We start from the raw sequence: 23,291 nt of genomic DNA, 5'->3' as shown, positions 1-23,291 counted from the left end.
TTTAGTTTTTTCCGTAAATAAAGGAAATGATGCAAAACAATATTTCCCATTTGTAATGCCATGCGATGGGATTAAAACAGTAGAAGTTTTCACACACTGATCATAACTACCAAGATCAGTCCAATGACCAGAAAATATTCCTGAAGGAATCTTTCCCCACGAATCAATAACTACAATAAATAATAATTTATTCAAAATTAAATCTTGCTATTTAAAATCTAAAATTTCGAAGGATATGTTTTTAAAAACTCACACTGAATAGATTGCAAAGGATTATTTTTCATCTGTTTCAATTGAAGAAGACATTTAGCTCCGTTAACAATGTTTTCAAAATCAAAATCTGCTAATTTTGAACTTGTCGTTTGAATTTCTTCGAAAAACAAATCTTGTATTAGATCACTGGAAATAGTAACATTTCCAATTATAGTTTTCGACTGCACTTGTAAATGTAAACTATTAAAAATTAACAAAAACACTAATGGAACTTTAAACATGTTTATTAGATTTGATGGTCCTTTAAGTATGATGGTTATAATGGTAAGATCCGACAAAAAGAGAAAATCAACCTTTTTATAAAGAAATAAAAATCAGCAATTTGTTGATAAGATTATTTATTATCGTATTTATTCATTCATAATATTTGAAAAACAGAAGCTAATACGAAAACTGCCAATCTTTATCCTACCTTAAAACAGCCTATTAGATTGTAGAAAAGATGTTCGATTATGAACTAGTGATAAATAATCAAAGTATTTAATAATAAGATAAGAAAATTTTTCATCATTTTAACGTCATAAATGGTCATACGGGTAATTAAGACTTTGTCACGAGATGTGTAGAATCGAATAACGTGACGATATTTTGATCAAACGTTACGTTTTTAATCATCTAAATATCAAATTTCATGCAAAGGTATAAACTTGAATGAAACAATCGATAAGATATTTTACATGGAATTGTTTTTCTGTTTTCATTTGATTTTGAAGTAGGTATAGGTGGATTGCTTAATTTTAATAATATAGTAAAAAATGTTTTGATAGTGGTATTTAAAAAAAAGGAGCACAGGAAACTAGCTTTGATTGCGCTTATCTCATTTTTAACGCAGAAATTATTGAAGAGTGTTCAGAAACGAAAAGTTTAAAAAGTTAAAAATTTGTCAGTGTTGGCAAACTCTTCATTCAATTTGTACATAAAATGGTTCATACTACAAAATTCAATCCGGTATGCGATTTGAGAGAGTACCTTTTTATTTTTGAGGGATTGTTACTTTAAAATAAATTTATAGAAACGAGTCATAATTAAATTATTTATGAATTGTATCTATTTTGCGTTTGTAAAAAAGTTCAGTAGAATCTATTAACCTAAAATAAAACTTGATTAATAGAAGAGGGGTATTGGGGGGTCGAAATACCCCAAATCAATTTTAGCCTACTTTCAATTATCGTATCAAACTGAAACAATGAAATAAAATACTATTTTATTGCTAAGTTTAAAATTTTATTAAATTATCTTTATAAATAAAAAAGTTATATAAAAAAATTATTTGAAGACTGCATGCTATCTCGCTCCGCCCCCCCAGGATCATGCCACAAGAAACTGGAAAAGGTTGGCTCTGAAAACCCTACCAATCTGACTTTGTCTATTAAGAAAAAAAAAACTTAAACAGGGGCGGAGTGTACTTACTACTAAACAAAAACAAAAATGTAAATAAAATTAAATATTTCTGCGGGAGGATCATATTTTGCTATAAATAAGGCCACAAAACACTCACATTACTCAGTTTAGCCGTGGTTGTCGCCGAGTTAACATCGGAAGTCAGCTCCTGGCATCGGTAAGTGATGTCTCATGGGACATGTCTCATCGGACATGTTCCATGAGGCATGTCCAATGAGATACAAAAATAAGTTGGAAAATTTTCACTTTTCGAGCCAGTGTTGTTAAGGCTTAAAGCTGCATCCAAGTCTTGGAGATGGAGGGGGCCTCCAAAAAAATGTGGATACAGGGCCCCCAAAGGGCTAGCTACGCCACTGAATAAGATCCAATTATTTGAAATAAAAAACAATTTTTTGGGCCATTATTATCGGTACTTGCCATACAAGAAATACAATGACATACTTCTTTTAAAACGACGTTAAACAGGCCGAACAGCTCTGATTTTGATGATTTTTTTTTCAAACGTCGGTAATTAAAAATACTTCAAAGTCTATAGGTTAAAAATTGCCGATGTTGCAGTATTGTTTTTTTTAAATTAAAATGAAATTTTTTTTGAACAAAACCATTTTTGTTTTGGTTAAATTTCATAAAATAAATGTTACCAAAAGGTTCTCTAGGTAATTTAAGGGAAAAAAAATATATGGGAGTAAAAGACATTCGGCAACAGCGGCAATTTTTAATCTATAGATTTTAAAGTATTTTTAATTACCGACGCGACGTTTGAAAAAAAAGATCATCAAAATCAGAGCTGTTCGCCCGGGTTCCCAAATATTGCCATTTTTTGAGCTTTAGTTACTCCACTATGAGATCCATTATTTTAAAAAAAAGAATTCAATATTTTTTTAAATTCTTGGTTCAAATATAATTTTATTTTAATTTACCAACTTTATTTGTTTGTTAATTAAATGCAAAAACTTTTGTTGTGTTATATTTTTTGAGAAAATCATATATTTCATAACAGGAATAGCTAGTTGCTTTTTAAAACTTTCCCAACTGGTTTTCACTATTTCCAGACTTTTGTAAAACAGAATTATGTAAAGCAGAATTTTTGAAGGCCGAATTTGGAAAACAGAACTTTAGAAATTTGACCCCGTCAGATTTTTTATTTTTTTTTATTTTCTCAAAAATTATGCATCGAATTTCCAATCTTTGTCTGGAAATTGGTACGAACATTGAAAATCAAAAATACTTTCCAAAACATTATGAACAAATTCTGTTTGGAAAGGTCTCCTGACCTTGTACTATCATTTAAACTCTGTTGTATTATAAAAAGAAACTACAAAAATGCTTTATTAAATCATATTAAACTATTTTATTTTGAGATGTTGATGGCATTATATTATCCGTACTGTCAGACTTTGGTTTTCTTCTACCAAATATTGCCTTCTCTAACACCAATATTGGAGCTTCGAAGGAAAGTGATAGAACAATTGACGACAAAAGAGTTATTCCAAGTGTTTTCCAAAATTCGAGAATCTGAAATTTTTCAGTTGAATTAATTATTTAAAAAATAAGTAATGTTGAAACTGTTACCATTGTGTAGTCGGAAAAATAAGCATCTGTTTTTGATATTCCGTAATTGATTTCCTGCACAAGCATATGAAGCAAATACATGGAATATGTCAAACGTCCTATTGGCTGCCAGAAAGGATGTGAAAGAATGGAATTCACCAATCCACCGTAGCCGAAGTGACAAGCGAAGACAATCCATGCTAGAGCTATGGCCCATAGGGCACGTTTTAGTGATTCGTTTAACGCTGCATAAACAACACTCGAATCAAAAGGAAAGTCTAAGAAGAAGTTAATACTAAAGATGATGAAAAACATTATTCCAAGCGAAGCAATCCATCCAACTAATTGTACAGCCTTCGGAGTAAAAAATGATATATTTTGCAGTTAAAAAGTGTTATACGCTAGATAAAAGCTTACCATTGACAGACGAATCTTCTTATTTCTATTTAAGTGCATTAAATATCCAAAAATAATACCAATAAGCCACGGGGAATATCTAGTATGAGTTTTTGTGTAAGTTCGTGGAAGCAGCCCTAACGGATTACCAAGTCTAAAAGATCGATACAAATTTATTAATTTTTGACCTTTTTTTCGAAAATTAAAAAAACTTACCCTGAAACATTGGTGTATCCTTCGACTATGAAAGTTGCTATAACGCAACCAATTGACAAGAAGACAAGAGTTACTAAAACGGGAACAAACTTCTTACCCCATTTCCATAAGGGGATCAGAATCAGTGGAGAAAGAACATAAAGCTGAGTGTCACAGGCTAAATACCATCCTTGAGCAATACACTTTAGAAAAATTACAAATGCATCAATAAACTTTTCTGTCTTATTTATGTTTGAAAAACTTACCAAATGAGAATTCTTAACATAGTTTTGTACATAGAGTAAAACGAGCCACCAGCCTTTATCACATCCTTCTGCTGGGGTTCTTATTGGTCCACTTCCAATGTATTTATTTATCGTTATACTGAAGAGGATCACGGCTGCTAGAGCTGGTGTAAGTCGGATGTAACGATGAAGATACATCATTCCTATGTTGAGTTTTCCTCTCCTAAAGATATAAAAATGTTAAAAAAAAAATTAGTCTATTTTGGATTCATACGTTCTATCCAATTCTTTAAGAACCAGCCAAGCTACAAGTAAACCGCTAAGAAAAAAGAAAGAATCCACTGAAAGAGTTCCCATAATTATCGGCATAGATGTAAAATTATTTGCCCACTGAAATCGAAATAGTTTTTTTTTTGTATTAGTTTGATTTTTATAGCATTATTACAGGTATTGACTTACTGTTAATACATACGATAAGTTGATAACATTAAGACTTGCGTATATGAAGAAATTATGACAATGTATCACCCAAAATATTGAAAATACTCGAATTCCAGTCAAACATGTGATAGAGTTTGGAGATTTTTCTGAACTAATATTGAACAGTTTTCTTCCATTGGTTATGACGGAGAATGCCAGAAGTAATGGTAAAGGTTTTCCTAAAAAAGAGAGAGATTTAAAAATACACCCATTAATATTAAATTTTGAGAAAACTTTTAAAACTTACTTTGAAAATGTGTAGTCCACAGATCGTAAAGTGAACTCAAAAGCATAAGCGCAGCAATTACAGAACAAAACCCTCTGTAAAAAAAATGATGGTTGAATAAAATATGTAAATTGAAAAATAAAAGTTAAATAGAAAGTTTGCATAAAATTTTAAATATCTCAATATTTTTTTCGAAATTTGCATTTTCTATCCAACCCTACAATTATAACCCTATCCACCTTAAACGCTCGAGACGCACCATCGCATCGCTTCGTTATGTTTTTATCAATATGTTTCAAACATATTCCGAGGTGAGTTTACATTTTAAAATGCATTAAAATAAATTTAAATAAAACTACAAAAAGTACGTATACACCACAGTGTACCCTTTTGTACATGTCCTTTTTCAGTTCATATCCACTGTATTTATTTAAAAAAAATTTTAAGAAAAATATTTGTTTCTTAAAATAAATAAGGAGTGGTTTTTTTAAAAGGAAATAAAACACTATTTGTTATTCCTTACAAAATCAAAAAAAAAAAAAACTAAAAGCAAATTATAATTTTTCATAAGTTTTTTAGTTTTCAACAGTTTTTAGAACCCGAATTGTGGGATCAATTTGTTGTTTTAATTTTACTTGGGCTAATTAAATTAAGCTTTGAAATGTAAAGAACAGAACTACAGAATCCGATTTTAGCCTCTTTTGAAAAGTTACTCTTCAAATAAACTTTAAGTCCAGCCCATTCCAGCACTCAATTTCATAAAACTATACATCGAGAAAAATATGACCACCTAAAAACTAACAGATTGCCTTATTGTTTTACTGTCCATATGTTTTATAAGGAAATCTCATTAAAATCAACGATTTTAATAAATTAAAAAATGGAATTAGTATGCTCATTGCTCATATAATTGGAAATAAATAAAAAAAATTTTCTTTTGTTTCAAATTCCAAACTTATGTAATTCTAACTCGTGCCTCCAAGCAACTGAAGTTTCTTATGGGAATCGCATTGAGTTTTACTCATTGAACAATGTTTTTTTCAAGCCATTTTCAGTATCAACTTATCTTTTATTTGATTCCAATTATAACCTATAACCTTATAACCTACGTAACTCGACGATCGCCTCTCCGACTATTATAATTTCAAATGATTTAAGGACATAAACGATTGCATTTCAAACATGAGAGTATTTATCTTAGGGATAGTTTTTAAACCGGAAGTTTGCCAACTTGAGTTCTTGAAACTCAACAAAATTTCAACTTGTATTGGACCTTTAAAATTCATATAAAAGAAGATAAAACCGCGAAGTTATACTAAATGAGTTGGTGGAAATTGAAGATAGGGTCGCAAAAGCCCCCTTTTTAGTTTTTTCTTTTCAATATAACTCGTAAACAAAGCAAAATGTTTATATAAATATTCCGTTCAACACTTTTTGCAGAAAATTAAATTTCTTATCAGAATAATGTTTTTTTTTTTTTAAATTGAAAAAAAAAATACCATACCAAAACAGTCGAAGCAAACAAAAAAAAATTTTTTTAAAAATCGATTTTTTGAGTTTTTGCTTTTTGGTTAATTCACTGGTCAACAAAATTAAACTTTTTTTTTTGTTACAGAAACCAAGGTATACTTTTCTATAGGATTTTGGTGTGCTTAGCTCAAATCCGATGTCAAAAAAATTCTATCACATCACGTTTTTGAGATAATCCCGTTAAAAAAATCGAAAATGCCGCTTTTTACCAGTTTTCGAGATTATTTCTTAGCTTTTGGTTATTTGTTTTAAATAAATTTGTAACAGTTTCTAATAGAACTAAATTTTGTCTTTCTAAATCCGTTTAAATCTTTTAAAAATCTCTTATCTTCTTTGAGAAATCTGAAATTGAAATCAAGGTGTTTGGTATATCTCATGTTTATTTACTTTTAATAGCGAATCTCGAAAAGTTCTTTGCCAATCGCTTTCGAATTTTGACACAACATTCCATTTAGAATCTTGCAAGTTTTTATAATTGCGAAGGTGGTGAATCGCAGTGAGATACATCAAAGCGTGACCGTGTCAGATACTTATACTAAATAATTACTAGTGAAAAATATAATTTTTTTTCTTGTTAAAAACAAGATAAGAACTTACTGGAATGTAAATGAAACGTTGTGTCAAAATTTGAAAGCGATTGGCAAAGAACATTTCGAGATTTACTATTAAAAGCAAATAAATATGAGATATACCAAACACTTTGATTTCAATTTCAGATTTCTCAAAGAAGATAAGAGATTTTTAAAAGATTTAAACGGATTTCGAAAGACAAGATTTAGTTCTATTAGAAACCGTTACAAATTTATTTAAAACAAACAACCAAAAGCTAAGAAATAATCTCGAAAACTGGTAAAAAAGCGGCATTTTCGATTTTCTAACGGGATTATCTCAAAAACGTGATGTGGTAGAATTGTTCTGACTTCGGATTAGAGCTCAGCACCCAAAAACCCTATAGAAAAGTATATCTTGGTGTCTGTAACAAAAACCTTGTTGACCACTGTTATTATTATTTTAGATAATGGTAATTTGAAGAAAAAAAATAAAAAAAAAAAACAAAATACCAAATCTTGAATTGGCATGTCAAAAAAATATCGTTTAAAATATGTTTGCTTAATTTGCACATAAAATGTAAAACTTGAGTAGATAAGCTTCTATTCACATTAATTTTGTTTATGATTTTTCTAATATCTATAGTACCAAAATAAAATACCTACCTTCTACCTAGACGTTGTAAGATAACAAAAATAACTACACTCCTGCTCAAATTTAACGCACATCATATTTATTTTACAGAAAATTCCTACTATTACTTTGTCTCACAGTATCGTGGTTATTTTCTCAAATAAGACAGGAGTGATCTTAAATTGAAGGTATGGAGTAAAATGTTTGTGGGGAAGATTTGGAGAGATATGCTGAAGTCTATCTGTCAACCCGCTAACCTTTTAGAGATGAGTCATAAATTTTCATGAAGTTAACTCTGCTTTACAACACCTACGGAGTTAGTGAGCTCTCCTAGACCTACTTTAAATACCCAAAAATACTTGACTGATATCCTCGAACACCATGCGGTTCCAATCACCCCTAGATTTGGTCCACAGTTCAGTCTGATGCACGATAATGCATGCTAGAGTGGTTTGAAAATATCTTCAAGATTAAAATATGCCACCCTTGAATTGACCACACAGATATTCGGATTTGAATTCAATAGAACATGTCTAGGAAATGTTGAAAAAAGTGCATTTGAGGCCGAAATCCACCTCCAAGCATTCTTGATCCACAGAAAATTGGAGTGAAAGAAAAGTTACAATAAAACCTTCAAATGTTAATTCGTGGAATGAATAGATGACTCCAAGTTGTCATAAGCGCTAGAGGAGACAATGCCAAGTATTGAATAAAATTATTGGAAAGAACTGTCACGTGCTTCCATTTTTTAAAATTTTTTTTCTTAAAAAACAAAAATTATTTTAATATCAGTTTTCAGACCTTAAATTGCTAAATTTGGTTCATCTTTTTTTTGGTTGATAATACTGTTGCAGTTTAGCATTTTTCTGACTTGCTTAATAATAACCAAACACAAAAAAATACAACAAATAATTTAAAAGCCATTTTAAATAAGATGTAGGGGTATGACTAAAGAAAAAAAAAGTGTGCGTTAATTTTGAGCAGGAGTGTATAAACATTACTTAAAAAAAATCACAATTTGAAAAATAATCGCATCGAAAATCTTGGTATTATCTTATAGCTAAATTAATTGGTACTTATCATATTTACAATCTCAATTCAATAGGTGATAAATATTTTTGTTATTGTACACTCAAACAATGTTTTGAGTAGTCAAATATATTATCAAAAGTTTTCTTCGCCTTTGAATTTTAATCATTTTGCATCTAAGGTCCGATTCTCTAAAAAATGTTTTTTACCAAAACATTTTAAAATTAGATGTTTCATAAAATATTAGAATATATAAGAAATATTTATTCTAATATACTTCTATTTGTAATTCTCTATCATTCCTCATTTGATTCTTTTACAAAATAAACAAAAACTTTATTTTTAATCAAATCAATTTCACTTTGTCTGAATTTCTTTCCATTCAATACATTATGTTATTAAACGTTAAATATTACACTGGTTAACAAGACTTCTGTTGCCGAAACAAAAATATACTTTTCTGAAGGTCAGAAAAAATTGTTCAGCTCCCGTTTTTGAAATATTACCGTTAGAAAATGCAAAAAAAACGTTTTTTTGACTACTTCGGACCTTATTCTTTAATATAAGGAAAATTGTTAGAAGATATTTAGTAACCGTTTCTATAAAAACTATTTTTCTTCTTTCAAGAACTTTTTAAATCTTTCCGATATCTTTGTTATTGCCCGAGATATCTTAAAATGAAGTAAGTGGCTTTGGCTTCATATATCATAAAGGAGATAATGACGTTAAAAATTTATAAAATATGCAAACAACATGAGGATATCTCGGGGAGTAAAAAAGATATCGGAAAGGTTTAAACAGATTTAAAAAGGTGGAAAATAGTTCTTATAAAAACCCTTACTAAATATTCTCAAACAATTTACCTTATATAAAATAATAAGGCCCGAAGTACTGCATTTTCTAATAATAATATTTCAAAAACGGGAGCTGATTAATTTTTTCTGAGTACGGATTCGAGTTCAGCACACCGAAAACCTTCAGAAATGTATTTTTTTTGTTCCGGCAACAAAAAAAAGTTTAATTTTGTTAACCAGTGTTATCCATAAATAGTTAAAATAAAAAATTTACTCACATAGCAATGATATCAATAGCCTTGAAGTCAGGCTTCCTGGCTACAGAACATTTGGATACTGCTGATCCGGCAAGTCGACCATTTAATACTTTGCCTGTTGCTCTTTGTAGAATATTACTTACTAATTCGGGTCTGCATATTTCGGGTATACAGATTCCTAATCTTATATTTAACGATATCGTCGGTAAGAGGTTTCTTCCGAATATGGCTATTCCATCTGTTGATGCTGGAGTTTCTTCTTCCGAAAGAAGTTTACTTTTAAACGGCATAGGAATAGAAGCCAAACAATATTTTCCATTGGTTACTCCATGAGATGGGATCAATATAGTTGAAATTTTCACACATTGATCATAATTACCGAAATCTGTCACATGGCCGGACAGAATTCCTGAAGGAAACTTTCCCCACGAATCCAAAACTAAAATACACATTTTCAAAATGAAAATTTTGAACAAAACTTTCAAAAGACTGCTATAAACTCACACTGAATAGATTTCACAGATTTTTTCAATTGAAGAATACATTTTTCGTCATCTGCATTCTTAATTTCTGCTAATTTTAAATTCGTTTCAATTTCATTAGAGAACAAATCTTGTATAAGATCACTGGAAACAGTAACGTTTTCAATGACAGTCTTTGACTGCGTTTGCAAAAGTAAACTTTGAAAAATTATCAAAAATACTAGCAGAATTTTTAACATGTTTAAAATTTTTTTAAATCTTTAACATCGAATAGTTTGAGCGCTAAGCTTTGATTGAATGTTAAAAACTTTTGAAAAGTATTTGTTTTAATACTTTTTTGGGTGTTTTATCTGCAAAACCAATTCTTTGAACTGTCTATCTTTAATCAGTTTATTAGGTATTAACAGCCTATAAGATTCTCGGTTATTGATTTTAAGTAACAAGAGTTCTTAATGAAGATAAGAAAAGGAATATTGTATACAATGAACCCATTAGTTTAACGTCACCAATGTTTATAATATGGGTTGTGAAGATTAGTCATACGAAATAAAATAAAATGAAAAGAACGTTATTTTTTCCTTGTTATAAATTTATGATTTTTGGATACCCTTTAATCTTCAGTTAGATTAAATACATGCTATCAAATTACCTATATCAAGTCCATTTTTGATTAAAATATTTTGATTTGATTGGTAGGACATTTTTAATGAATCACAACAAATAATAAACAAAATTAGTTTTATTTGTATACATATCAGTTAATGGCGCTAATAATAATAAATTGTTGCGATTCTATGGAATGGGTTTTCATTTGAACTATGTACCTATCATTTTTAATTAGAATGAAATGTTTTTTTCATAATTCATAATTTTCATTCATAATTGGGATATAATTTTCAGGGGAATTGTGAAGAAAACTAAAATCTGGAAAATGTTCCAATGGAGTTTCAAAAGAGCTTAGGCCTATACGCCTACACGGAGAAAAAAAAGGCACCTTAAAATAAGATGATACGCACATTAAATTTCCGCTTAAAATAAGGTGATTCAACTTAAACTCAGTTAAATTTAAGGGGAACTTCATCTTATTTTAATGTGAATGTTCATCTTAAAAAAACCGACCAAAAATAAAAATTTTAAAATTATAGTCACACTAGGCTGTGCCATTTTGAAGCAACTTTCGTTCTTCAAATAAAAAACAGGCTCAATTTTTTCTCAAAAAATGAGCTCTTAATATTAATATTTAGAGGTGCCTTTTTCTAAATAATTTTTTTTTCCATATAAATAATTTGGGAAAAAAATCATTTTTTTTATGATTTTTGTAACTTTACAATAAGTGTCTCAGAAATTTTTTCATAGAGTGAACCCATTTGAAGTTATTCAAACTTAAAGTTCCAAATTAATGAAATTATGACTTTTTTGGGTAAACTAATACAAAATAATAAAAAAAATGATTTTTTTCCATGTTAATTATATGAAAAATAGAAAATTTGAAAAAGGCACATCTTAATATTAATATTAAAGGCTCATTTTTTGAGAGACTATTTGCTTTGTACTTTCGAAAATATTGAGTCTGTTTTTTATTTGAAAAACGAAAGTTGCCTCAAAATGGCACAGCATAAGTCACACTTTAGCTTAAGTTGCAATTTATCATTCTTATTTCCAACAGTGAGGTAGCACGATGGTAAAGCATAGTGACCCAACCGTTGTAGGTTCCATCCCCAGTGGCTGCCAGTTCTTTTTTTTTAATTTGTGCATTCAAGAAATTAATGTGATTTGTCACCTTAATTTAAGGTGCAAGTCATCTTAGCAGAAAACCATTCAGAAATCCGTTTAAATTAATGTGCAATCCGCTTAATTTTATATGGTCTTTTTCTCCGTGTATTGATAGTCAAAGTCAAGAGTATGGTTTTTGGTTTGATGACTGATATTACAATAAAAAAAAAAAAATCGTAGGTGTTTGAAATTAAAAAAAAACTTCAAGCTTAATAATGTAATGTAATAATGTAGTCTTACTAAAAATAATAATAATCATTTAATCAGAAAAAAATTTTCTATCTATTTTAAATGTTTTCTGAGCAAAAAGTAAATTTTTGGATTTTTGACGAATTTAATTTGAAATTTTTCAAACAAAAAAGTTACCGAAAAATTTTTTTGAATTTTGAAAAGTTTGGGAGGCAATTATTTAGATTAAAACCTATTATTTAAGATTGCGATTTTTAAGATCGATTTTTCGGTAAATGACAGTAATATTGGCGAGAAATAATTTTCCATAGAAACTAAATTATACTTTTCTAATGGCCTTTGACCTTCTTAGTTTGAATCTAGTATTAGAATAGCTCTTACGTGAAAAGTTTTTGAGATATTGAATTTTGAACGTCCAAAACACTATATTTTTGTGATGTTTTGCATGGTAATATCTCAAAAACGTGATGTGATAGAATTTTTCTGACTTCTGATTCGAGCTCAGCAAACAAAAACCCATTAGAAATATATATTTTCATTTCTATAAAAAAAAACTTTTTGACTAGTGAAATTGAACAAGGCATTCGATTTTTGCGGCCCTGTTCGATTTCATTAGTCAAAAAGTTTTTTTTTTAAATCTTGTTTTTTAGCATAATGTCTACCAACTGTTTTAAGAACGGCTTTTTATTTATTTTTGTTAGAAAATGGCTGTAACGATTTTGAAAATTTTCTTTTCTAAAAATGCTTCTAATAAAATAATACATACATACATTATGTATTTAATCTAAGATTTCTAGATAAAATTTTATTTGGATAGAATATTTGTATTACAAATATTTTGTGAAATTTGATAAATTTGTTGTATCTTTTGGGCGGTAAGTTTTGTTAATGCTGTGACCCCCTGCAAAACCGAAATTCAAGCGTCGCCTGCACAGCGTTCATGCGTTTCAATCATCACCGCGATCGATCTTTGGTTTCTTTTTACCAAATATAGCCTTATCAACTGCCAATGCTGGGGCTTCAAATGAAAGGACTAGAACAATTGCCGCTAAAATTGTTGATCCGAGAGTAGTCCATAATTGAAGAAGCTGAAAATATAGCGAGTGAAAGTAAATAGTAGTGAAATAATGAAACAAAAATACGAAAAAAAATTCTTCATTACCATTGTATAGGCCGAAAAATAAACATCCGTTCTTGATGTGTTATAATTGATTTCCTGTACAGCCATATGAACCAAATACATACAATAAGTCAAACGTTCTAAAGGCTGCCAAAAAGGATGCGAAAGAAAATAATTCACCAAGCCACCATAACCAAAGTGACAAACAAAAACAATCCATGATAAGGCTAATGCCCAAACAACATGTTTTAGCGATTCAGTTGCTCCTGCAATACCAACAGTTGAATCATATGGAAATTCTAAGAAAAAATGAGGGCCAAAGATGGTAAAAAACATCGTTCCAAGGGAAACAATCCATCCGATTAGTTGAACAATCTAACAAAAAAAGCATAGGTAATTTTCTGAATTCATCCTAAAAGTATGTGAAAAAGAGCGAAAACAATACCACTGGTATTTGAAAAGTCTTATTTCGATTGGTGTACATGAAGTAACCAAGGACTATCCCAACAAGCCATGGTGTGTACCTAGCATGTGTTCTTGAATAGATTGGCGGTACATTTCCAATTGGATTACCAAGTCTAAGATTTTGAAAATAAATTTGTTTCACTTGTTGTATTAAATGGCCAAAAGTCTCACCCAATAACATTGGTGTATCCTTTGACATAGTAAGTTGCTATAACGCAACCAATTGACAAGACAGCAAGAACAACTATCACAGGAATAAACTTCTTACCCCATTTCCATAAAGGTATAAGAACCAAGGGAGATAAAATATATAATTGAAAGTCACACGCCAAGTACCAAGCTTGGGGAACACAAACTTGGCTCAGTTTTTCTGAGTGATCGTAGTTTTGGACGTAGAGTAAGGTAAGCCACCAATTTTTATCACAGCCTTTAGATGTCGACCTTAAAGGGCCATTTCCAATGTAGTTGTTTAATGTTATGTAATATAGCACCAGGGCTGCTAGGGCTGGTGTAAGACGGATGTAACGATGGCGATATTTCGACACAATATTTAGATTTCCTTTACTGAATTGTGAAAATTTAACAAAATTAAAATGAACAAAAAATTTTAAGAATTCGTATACCTACTTTGTATCCAATTCTTTAAATCCTATCCAAGCCACAAGTAATCCGCTAAGAAAAAAGAAAGAATCCACTAATATAGTTCCCATTAAAACTCCCATACAATGAAAGCTGTTAGACCACTGAAATTTTGAAAATAGTTGTTTTTTAAAATTTGAAATCATTACTTAGTGGAGTAGCTAAAGCTCAAAAATGGCAATAATAGGGAACCCGGCCGAACAGCTCTGATTTCGATGATTTTTTTTTTTTTTTTTCAAAACGTCGGTAATTGATAATACTTTAAAGTCTATAGATTAAAAATTGCCGTTTTGATTTTTTTAATTTGATTGAAGATTTTTGTGAACGAAAAAACCTTTTTTCAAAAATTTTCGCTTAAATTTCATTCATTTACTAATGTCAAATTGTCTAAAGGAAAACAACAAAACAGGAGTGAAGGACAATTTTCCACCGTTTAGGCGATAAATGCAATTTTCTCACAAATTGACTTCAAACACAAAAAAAAAACAATATTTATTTATTTTTTAATATACATTTAAGCTAGAAGCTTATTCATATTTGTAAGATTAAAATTAAGTAAATTGAGGAAAGGGTTTTTGAAAAAATGGTAATTAAATTCAGATTGAAAAAAAAAAATTATTGAAAAAATTTTAACATGTCCTTTTTAAAACTTTTTCGTAATATAAGCCTCTTTCGGCACACCACGGGTGCGAATTTGGCAGGACAAAAATGAAAAGTGGTCACAGAAAAGTGTATTTATAAGGGTGAAAATACATTTTTTTGGAATTGTAAATACAGTATTCGAATTCTTCGGAAAATTCTACATCAATTTCAAATATGATTCTCCATACAATAGTGAGACCCAAAAAAGTTCTAGCGCCATGAAAAAGTATAAACCAAATTCGCAAAAAAAAGGTGTGCCTAAAGAGGGTTAAAATTAGAGCTGTAGCAAATCGTATGTATTCGTTACTAAAATGCGGGTATTCACTTCAGTAACGAGTAACGAAACGTTACTTTCTTAACAGTATCGTTACTCGTATGTTTCGTTACTGGGTACTGAAGTAACGAAACATACGAAACGTACGAGATACGAAACATACGAGTAACGACGCGATTCCAGTTTCAATACTAAATCCGATGTAAGAGATACGAAATGAAGTGATACACTCAATTTGTCGCATTTCGCATCTCGTGTCGGTATCGTAACCATAGTCAGAATTCTAACTGCAGATAATTATCTGGAGTTTACTTTTGTCTCGATTAAAACAGTAGTGCCATGGTTCAATAATCATTGTGTTATCGATAATTTATACAGAAATATCAAAAGAGACGTTTTTGTATTTTCTCTATTTGGCTGAAATATGTATATCCACGACGCAACTAATCTGTTTATGGCCTTGGTGTTAATGGTATTGATATTTAGCTTAAGAATGTACAATAGTTTTTTGGTTTTTCAAAAAATTAGTTTATTTTCGGTGCAAAATTTTCAACACAAAAAAAAGCAGAGAAAACGAGGTTTGAAAATCACCCTCAATAGAAAAATAAATGAAAAATTGTTCGACATGGTTGTATTGAAGTGTTAATATTTCGAGATCTGTGCGTTGTACTTTTGAAATAAAGGTCTCTAAAGAATTGTGATAAGATTACTGAACGAATATAAACAAAAAATTACCAAAGTTTTGTCTAAAAATTTCTGAAAAAATCAAAAAAGTTTCCACGTTTGATTAAAAAAAAAAACGAAAAAATTCAATATAGCTACCTTTAAACTCTTATTACATGAGAATTCCGCAACTAATTTTAATGTTTATGACCTTAAAATGTAGCTTACATTATAGAAATTGTTTTTGGTTTTTTTCAAAAAAAATTTTTTACACCCTTATACCAATGTACGAAACATACTTAAAATACCAAACATACGAAACGTATCAAATACATGAAATATACCAAATGTACGAAACACACGAAGCATGCGAAAGTAACGAAAGTAACGAAACATGCGAAACACACGAAACATACGAAATATGCGAAAAATGCGAAACATACGAAAGTAACGAGTAACGATATTATTGATGCGGGTACTAGTATCAAAAGTAACGTATACATGCGGGTACTCATTTTGTCGTTACTTTTACAGCCCTAGTTAAAATGCATTTATTTTTCAAATTTTTTCGGCCACATTTATTATGATTAGAAATTACAAAAGGAAATGTCAATATGTATTACAGTTGTTTATGAAAAAAATTAAAAAGTATTTCATTTTCGAAGAACTTTTTTTTAATAGAAGTTTCAAAAAAAATTTAACTTATTTTTTATTTTTAAGTTCAACATTTAAATATAAAGTTATTTAAATTCAATCCTAAGTGGGCTTTAGGTCTGGTTTATAATTTTTTCTATCTTGTCTCCGACGTTTCGACCGTGTTTACAGTCTTCTTCAGGGCTAATATTTAAAAAAATAAAAAAATTATAATAAATGCTAAAAATCTATTATCAATACTTACAGATTCTATCTTCTAATTTTAAGAATTTAATCTTAAAAATGTTAAGGTTTTGTTTGTTTTTGTTGGTTTTTATTTTTAAATATTTTAAAACTTCAAAAAATTCGAAGTCTTGAAAAAGACGTTTCAAATCATCGAAATTTCAAAACATAAAAAAAAAGTTGGAATATCATTCAAAATCATTCAAGAATTCCTAAGTTGAAATTCCTAGAAATATTACGTTTTTGTGTAATAGATAATAATTATTTGGAATATAATAATATATTTTATCAACAAAAACAAGGAGTTCCTATGGGAAGCCCTGCTTCTCCATTATTAGCAGACATTGTAATGGAAGCTTTATTAGATAATGTTTTCGATAAAAGTCCAAATAAACCAAAAATAATTACAAAGTATGTTGATGATATTTTTATGATTCTCAAATCCAGTCATGTTGATTCAACTCTAAATGCTTTAAATTCTTTTCATCCGAAAATTCAATTTACAGTAGAGTTTGAAAATAATGGTCAACTTCCATACTTAGATGTGCTGGTAATAAGAAAAAATAATCGATTAATTTTTGATTGGTATAAAAAACCTACATCTTCTGGTCGTCTCATTAATTACAATTCCAAACAGCCTAAACATGTTATAACTAATACAGCAAAAAATTTTATTAATAGAGTATTGGATATCAGTGACATTGTCTTTCGTCAAAAAAACATTAAAATTATTACGGATACGTTACTTTCAAATTCCTTTCCTTTAAATATAATAATAACATTATTGAATCAATATTTCAACCCATTGATTCAGACAAATTTAGTAGCAAATGTTACACAAGTTTCTTATAGAAGCATTATATATATTCCCCATCTTTCAAATAGAATTTTAAATGCTCCTATTAGGAATAAAGAAAATATTCGTATTGCTTTTCAGTCGGCAAATATATTAAGAACTTCATTGTTTTCGAATTTGAAGGGTAAACTTTCTAAAATTGAGAAATCAAACATAGTCTATAAAATAAAATGTTTAGGAGATGGGACAAACCATTGTCCTTCAGTTTACGTAGGAACTTCGATGCAAAAACTAAAAAATCGTATAGCTGGTCATAGGTCCGATATAAATAGCGGACATTCACAAAAAACAGCTTTAGCTTTGCACTGTATTGATGAGGGGCATAGACCAGATTTTACTGACGTAGATATTTTACAGATAGAAAAACATTACAGTAAAAGAATGTTAATAGAAATGTTGCATATATTAGATACAGACAATACTGTTAATAGAAGAACAGATTGTGAAGGGCTCAGCAACATTTATAGTCAGTTTCTTCAAAGAAATATTTTAGGTTGAATTTATGTTCAACTTGATTCTGTAGGCTAGATTTGATAAGAAAGTTTGAATTTCTTATCAAATAAATAAAATTTTTTTTTTTTTTTATATTTTGAAATTTCGATGATTTGAAACGTCTTTTTCAAGACTTCGAATTTTTTGAAGTTTTTAAATATTTAAAAATAAAAACCAACAAAAACAAACAAAACCTTAACATTTTTAAGATTAAATTCTTAACATTAGAAGATAGAATCTGTAAGTATTGATAATAAATTTTTAGCATTTATTATAATTTTTTTATTTTTTTTTAAATATTAGCCCTGAAGAAGACTGTAAACACGGTCGAAACGTCGGAGACAAGATAGAAAAAATTATAAACCAGACCTAAAGCCCACTTAGGATTGAATTTATATTCAAAAATAAGGTCACGAAAATAGGAATTATTATTATAAAGTTATTTTTTCTTCATTCAATAGCCCTTATTGTTGAAAGTTTATTTAAGTAATTTTTTAATTTTTTTTTTTTTCAAAACTGTAATAAATATTACCTTTTCCTCTTCAGAATTAATCTGATAATATTTATGGCCAAAAAATTTTTTAAAATAAATTCATATTTTACTACGAAAAAGCTTGAAAAAAAAAATTTTGAATAACGTTGTTTTTTTCTTTCCAAAATTCTGAGTTGAGGACCATTCTTTCAAAAACTCTTGATTAAATTTAGAGAGAAATCAGATTCTGTCTTTTTAAACACGTGTATGCAAATATTGTAGGTGTTGCCGTTTTGTTCAAATTTTTTTTTTGTGTTTGAAGGCAGTTTGTGAGAAAATTGCATTTATCGCTTAAACAATGTAAAATTGTTCCTGACTCCCATATATTTTGTTTTCCTTAAATTGCCTAGAGAATCGTTTTTTATAATTTATTTTATGAAATTTAAGCAAAAAAAATGGTTTTGTTCAAAAATAATTTGATTTTAAACAACAATACGGCAACATTGGCACTTTTTAACCTATAGACTTTTAAGTATTTTTAATTACCGACGTTTTAAAAAATAAATCATCAAAATCAGAGCTGTTCGGACGGATTCCCTAATATGTATGTAAATTGCTTTAGTTACTAATTTTACACTAATTGTAAAAATCAACTTACCTCTAGTGCATAGGACATATTTATCATGTTGAGTTTAAAGTAGTGATAGTAATTGTGCCCGTATATAATCCAAAACATCGATAGCGCTCGAATTCCGGGCAAGCACGTAATAGTGTTCTGTGATTTTTCGATATCGATCATAAACAGTTTTTCTGCATTCGTTATGACGGAAAATGATATAAGCAATGGTACAGGTTTTCCTATAAAGGAAATAAGTCCTATTATTGAAACCATTAGAAGGCGAACAAATTCTTTAATCTTACTTCGAAAATGCGCTGTCACCAAATCATACAGTGTACTCAAAAGCATCAAGACTCCAATAAATGAAAAAAATGTTCTATTTTGAAGAAGCAAGTATCAGTAGGTGAGGTTAAATGATGTTAGAAAAACTTACATAGCAATAATATCAATAGTTCTGAAATCAGGTTTCTTGGCTACAGAACAATCAGAAATATTTATTTCGGGAAGTAGACCAGACAATCCAGTAAAGGTCATAGATTTTTGTAAAATTTGAATAATAAACTCAGGAGTGCATATTTCCGGTATACAAATTCCTATTTGTAGGTTAAAAGTCTTTTCAAAAGCTTTTCCAAAAATCTGATATTCTTCTACATCGGATGGTTCTTCTTTAGAATCCATATCCGAATTCATTAAACTTTTCAATAAATCAGGAAATGAAGCAAAACAGTATTTTCCATTTGTAACGCCATGCGATGGTATCAAAACAGTTGAAATCTCTACACACTGATCATAACTTCCAAAATCAATCAAGTGCCCAGACATAATTCCAGTAGGAAACTTTCCCCATGAATCCAAAACTATTTTTAATAATATTTGTTTGTTTTTATAATCTTGTTCTTAACTTTAAAATTCATTTAAACATACACTTAAAAGTTTCTTGGGAAAATTTTGATAGTTCTTGAAGTTGAAGAATACATTTTGATCCATTTACAATGTCTCCCATGTCCATATCAAGTAATTTTAAATTATTTCGAACTTCATCCATGAACAAATTTTGTATAAAGTTGCTGGAAACTGTTAGGTTTTCTAGTGATAGTGACTGTGCCGGCAAAAGTAGACAATTGAATATGATCAAAAACAGTAGTGGAGTTTTCAGAATTTTCAACATGGTTGTGGTTAATTGTAAGTTTGCCTGAAAGTTAAAAAAAATTATTTTGATGAAATTATTATTGTTTATTAATACCTATTATTATTATTTTCTATGATCTACAAAGCAAGTTATCGGTGCAGCCTGCAATAAGTAACATGAAGAGGCATTTAAATCTTCGGAAAAACGTACCGAAAATTAAGTAAAAACATGAATACGATGTGATTTAGACAACTCTTAAACCACACACCCTGACATCTGAAAACAACACGGAAATTAATGCAAAAGACAAAAGTCGACGACAAAAGTCGACGACAAAAGTCGACGACAACAGTCTTCAACAAAAGTCTTCGATAAAAGTCGACGACAAAAGTCGACGACAAAAGTCGACGACAAAAGTCGACGATAAAAGTCGACGACAAAAGTCTTCAACAAAAGTCTTCAACAAAAGTCTACGCCAAAAGTCTCCGACAAAAGTCTTCGACAAAAATCTTCGACAAAAGTCGACGACAAAAGTCGACGACAAAAGTCGACGAAAAAAGTCGACGACAAAAGTCGACGACAAAAGTCGACGACAAAAGTCGACGACAAAGGTCGACGACAAAAGTCGACGACAAAAGTCTACGCCAAAAGTCTCCGACAAAAGTCGACGACAAAAGTCGACGACAAAAGTCGACGACAAAAGTCGACGACAAAAGTCGACGACAAAAGTCTTCAACAAAAGTCTTCGAAAAAAGTCGACGACAAAAGTCGACGATAACAGTCGACGACAAAAGTCGACGACAAAAGTCGACGACAAAAGTCGACGACAAAAGTCTTCAACAAAAGTCTTCGAAAAAAGTCGACGACAAAAGTCGAAGATAACAGTCGACGACAAAAGTCGACGACAAAAGTCGACGATAAAAGTTGACGCCAAAAGTCGACGACAAAAGTCGACGACAAAAGTCGACGACAAAAGTCGACGATAACAGTCGACGCCAAAAGTCGACGATAAAAGTCGACGAAAAAAGTCGACGACAAAAGTCGACGAAAAAAGTCGACGACAAAAGACGACGACAAAAGTCGACGACAAAAGTCGACGACAAAAGTTGACGACAAAACTCGACGACAAAAGTCGACGACAAAAGTCGACGATAACAGTCGACGCCAAAAGTCTTTGACAAAAGTCTTCAAAAAAAGTCGAAGACAAAAGTCGACGACAAAAGTCGACGACAAAAGTCGACGACAAAAGTCGACGACAAACGTCTTTGACAAAAGTCGACGACAAAAGTCGACGACAAAAGTCGACGACAAAAGTCGACGACAAAAGTCGACGACAAAAGTCGACGACAAAAGTCTTTGACAAAAGTCGACGACAAAAGTCGACGACAAAAGTCGACGACAAAAGTCTCCGACAAAAGTCGACGACAAAAGTCTCCGACAAAAGTCGACGACAAAAGTCCTCGACAAAAGTCGACGACAAAAGTCGACGACAAAAGTCGACGATAACAGTCGACGCCAAAAGTCGACGACAAAAGTCTTCGACAAAAGTCGACGACAAAAGTCGACGACAAAAGTCGACGACAAAAGTCAACGACAAAAGTCGACGACAAAAGTCGACGACAAAAGTCGACGACAAAAGTCGACGATAAAAGTCGACGACAAAAGTCGACGACAAAAGTGCTCGACAAAAGTCTTCGACAAAAGTCGACGACAAAAGTCGACGACAAAAGTCGACGACAAAAGTCGACGACAAAAGTCGACGACAAAAGTCGACGATAACAGTCGACGCCAAAAGTCGACGACAAAAGTCGACGACAAAAATCGACGACAAAAGTCGAAGAAAAGTCGACGACAAAAGTCGACGACAAAAGTCGACGACAAAAGTCGACGAAAAAAGTCGACGACAAAAGTCGACAAAAAAAGTCGACGACAAAAGTCGACGACAAACGTCTTCGACAAAAGTCGACGACAAAAGTCCTCGACAAAAGTCTTCAACAAAAGTCTTCTACAAAAGTCGACGACAAAAGTCGACGACAAAAGTCGACGACAAAAGTCGACGACAAAAGTCGACGACAAAAGTCGACGACAAAAGTCGACGATAAAAGTTGACGCCAAAAGTCGACGACAAAAGTCTTCGACAAAAGTTCACGACAAAAGTCGACGACAAAAGTCGACGACAAAAGTCGACGACAAAAGTCGACGACAAAAGTCGACGACAAAAGTCGACGACAAAAGTCGACGGTAAAAGTCTTCAACAAAAGTCTTCGAAAAAATTCGACGACAAAAGTCGACGATAACAGTCCACGACAAAAGTCGACGACAAAAGTCCTCGACAAAAGTCTTCAACAAAAGTCTTCTACAAAAGTCGACGACAAAAGTCGACGACAAAAGTCGACGACAAAAGTCGACGACAAAAGTCGACGACAAAAGTCGACGACAAAAGTCGACGACAAAAGTCGACGACAAAAGTCGACGACAAAAGTCGACGACAAAGGTCGACGACAAAAGTCGACGACAAAAGTCGACGATAACAGTCGACGCCAAAAGTCGACGACAAAAGTCTTCGACAAAAGTCGACGACAAAATTCGACGACAAAAGTCGACGACAAAAGTCAACGACAAAAGTCGACGACAAAAGTCGACGACAAAAGTCGACGACAAAAGTCGACGATAAAAGTCGACGACAAAAGTCGACGACAAAAGTCTTCGACAAAAGTCGACGACAAAAGTCGACGACAAAAGTCGACGACAAAAGTCGACGACAAAAGTCGACGACAAAAGTCGACGACAAAAGTCGACGACAAAAGTCGACGACAAAAATCGACGACAAAAGTCGAAGAAAAGTCGACGACAAAAGTCGACGACAAAAGTCGACGACAAAAGTCGAAGAAAAGTCGACGACAAAAGTCGACGAAAAAAGTCGACGACAAAAGTCGACGAAAAAAGTCGACGACAAAAGTCGACGACAAAAGTCGACGACAAAAGTCGACGACAAAAGTCGACGACAAAAGTCGACGACAAAAGTCGACGACAAAAGTCGA

The 23,291-nt window shown here is 31.0% G+C and overlaps 2 protein-coding genes across 2 annotated transcripts; both read right to left on the bottom strand.

Moving 5' to 3' along the window:
* Positions 1 to 3,015: 3,015 nt before the first annotated feature.
* LOC129909409 (nose resistant to fluoxetine protein 6-like) lies at positions 3,016 to 10,280 on the bottom strand. Its single transcript, XM_055986495.1, has 10 exons — positions 10,064 to 10,280; positions 9,581 to 9,998; positions 4,789 to 4,862; positions 4,521 to 4,720; positions 4,336 to 4,451; positions 4,083 to 4,284; positions 3,838 to 4,019; positions 3,702 to 3,775; positions 3,247 to 3,503; positions 3,016 to 3,189 (listed from the first exon to the last, which is right to left on the bottom strand). The coding sequence occupies exons 1-10, from the start codon at positions 10,278 to 10,280 to the stop codon at positions 3,016 to 3,018; spliced, it is 1,914 nt and encodes a 637-aa protein (XP_055842470.1).
* A 2,569-nt stretch (positions 10,281 to 12,849) lies between these two features.
* Positions 12,850 to 20,306, bottom strand: LOC129911483 (nose resistant to fluoxetine protein 6-like). The gene is made up of 9 exons (XM_055989298.1): positions 20,046 to 20,306; positions 19,555 to 19,978; positions 19,424 to 19,497; positions 19,161 to 19,360; positions 14,216 to 14,331; positions 13,760 to 14,152; positions 13,569 to 13,701; positions 13,166 to 13,498; positions 12,850 to 13,091 (listed from the first exon to the last, which is right to left on the bottom strand). The coding sequence occupies exons 1-9, from the start codon at positions 20,287 to 20,289 to the stop codon at positions 12,951 to 12,953; spliced, it is 2,058 nt and encodes a 685-aa protein (XP_055845273.1). The 5' UTR covers positions 20,290 to 20,306; the 3' UTR covers positions 12,850 to 12,950.
* Positions 20,307 to 23,291: the final 2,985 nt, after the last annotated feature.

This window comes from Episyrphus balteatus, chromosome 2 (genome assembly GCF_945859705.1).
Source record: "Episyrphus balteatus chromosome 2, idEpiBalt1.1, whole genome shotgun sequence".
Lineage (NCBI taxonomy): Eukaryota > Metazoa > Arthropoda > Insecta > Diptera > Syrphidae > Episyrphus > Episyrphus balteatus.
This window is presented reverse-complemented; position numbering and strand designations above follow the sequence as displayed.

Coding starts and splice junctions, on each gene's coding strand:
- LOC129909409 (XM_055986495.1), bottom strand. CDS start 10,280: ATGTTAAAAATTCTGCTAGTATTTTTGATAATTTTTCAAAGTTTACTT. Junction 4,863..9,580: donor GCTATTGATATCATTGCTAT/GTGAGTAAATTT, acceptor TTTTTTTTACAG/AGGGTTTTGTTCTGTAATTG. Junction 3,776..3,837: donor GGATACACCAATGTTTCAGG/GTAAGTTTTTTT, acceptor TCGATCTTTTAG/ACTTGGTAATCCGTTAGGGC.
- LOC129911483 (XM_055989298.1), bottom strand. CDS start 20,289: ATGTTGAAAATTCTGAAAACTCCACTACTGTTTTTGATCATATTCAAT. Junction 19,979..20,045: donor TTCCCAAGAAACTTTTAAGT/GTATGTTTAAAT, acceptor TATTAAAAATAG/TTTTGGATTCATGGGGAAAG. Junction 13,499..13,568: donor AGACTTTTCAAATACCAGTG/GTATTGTTTTCG, acceptor TTTTTTTGTTAG/ATTGTTCAACTAATCGGATG.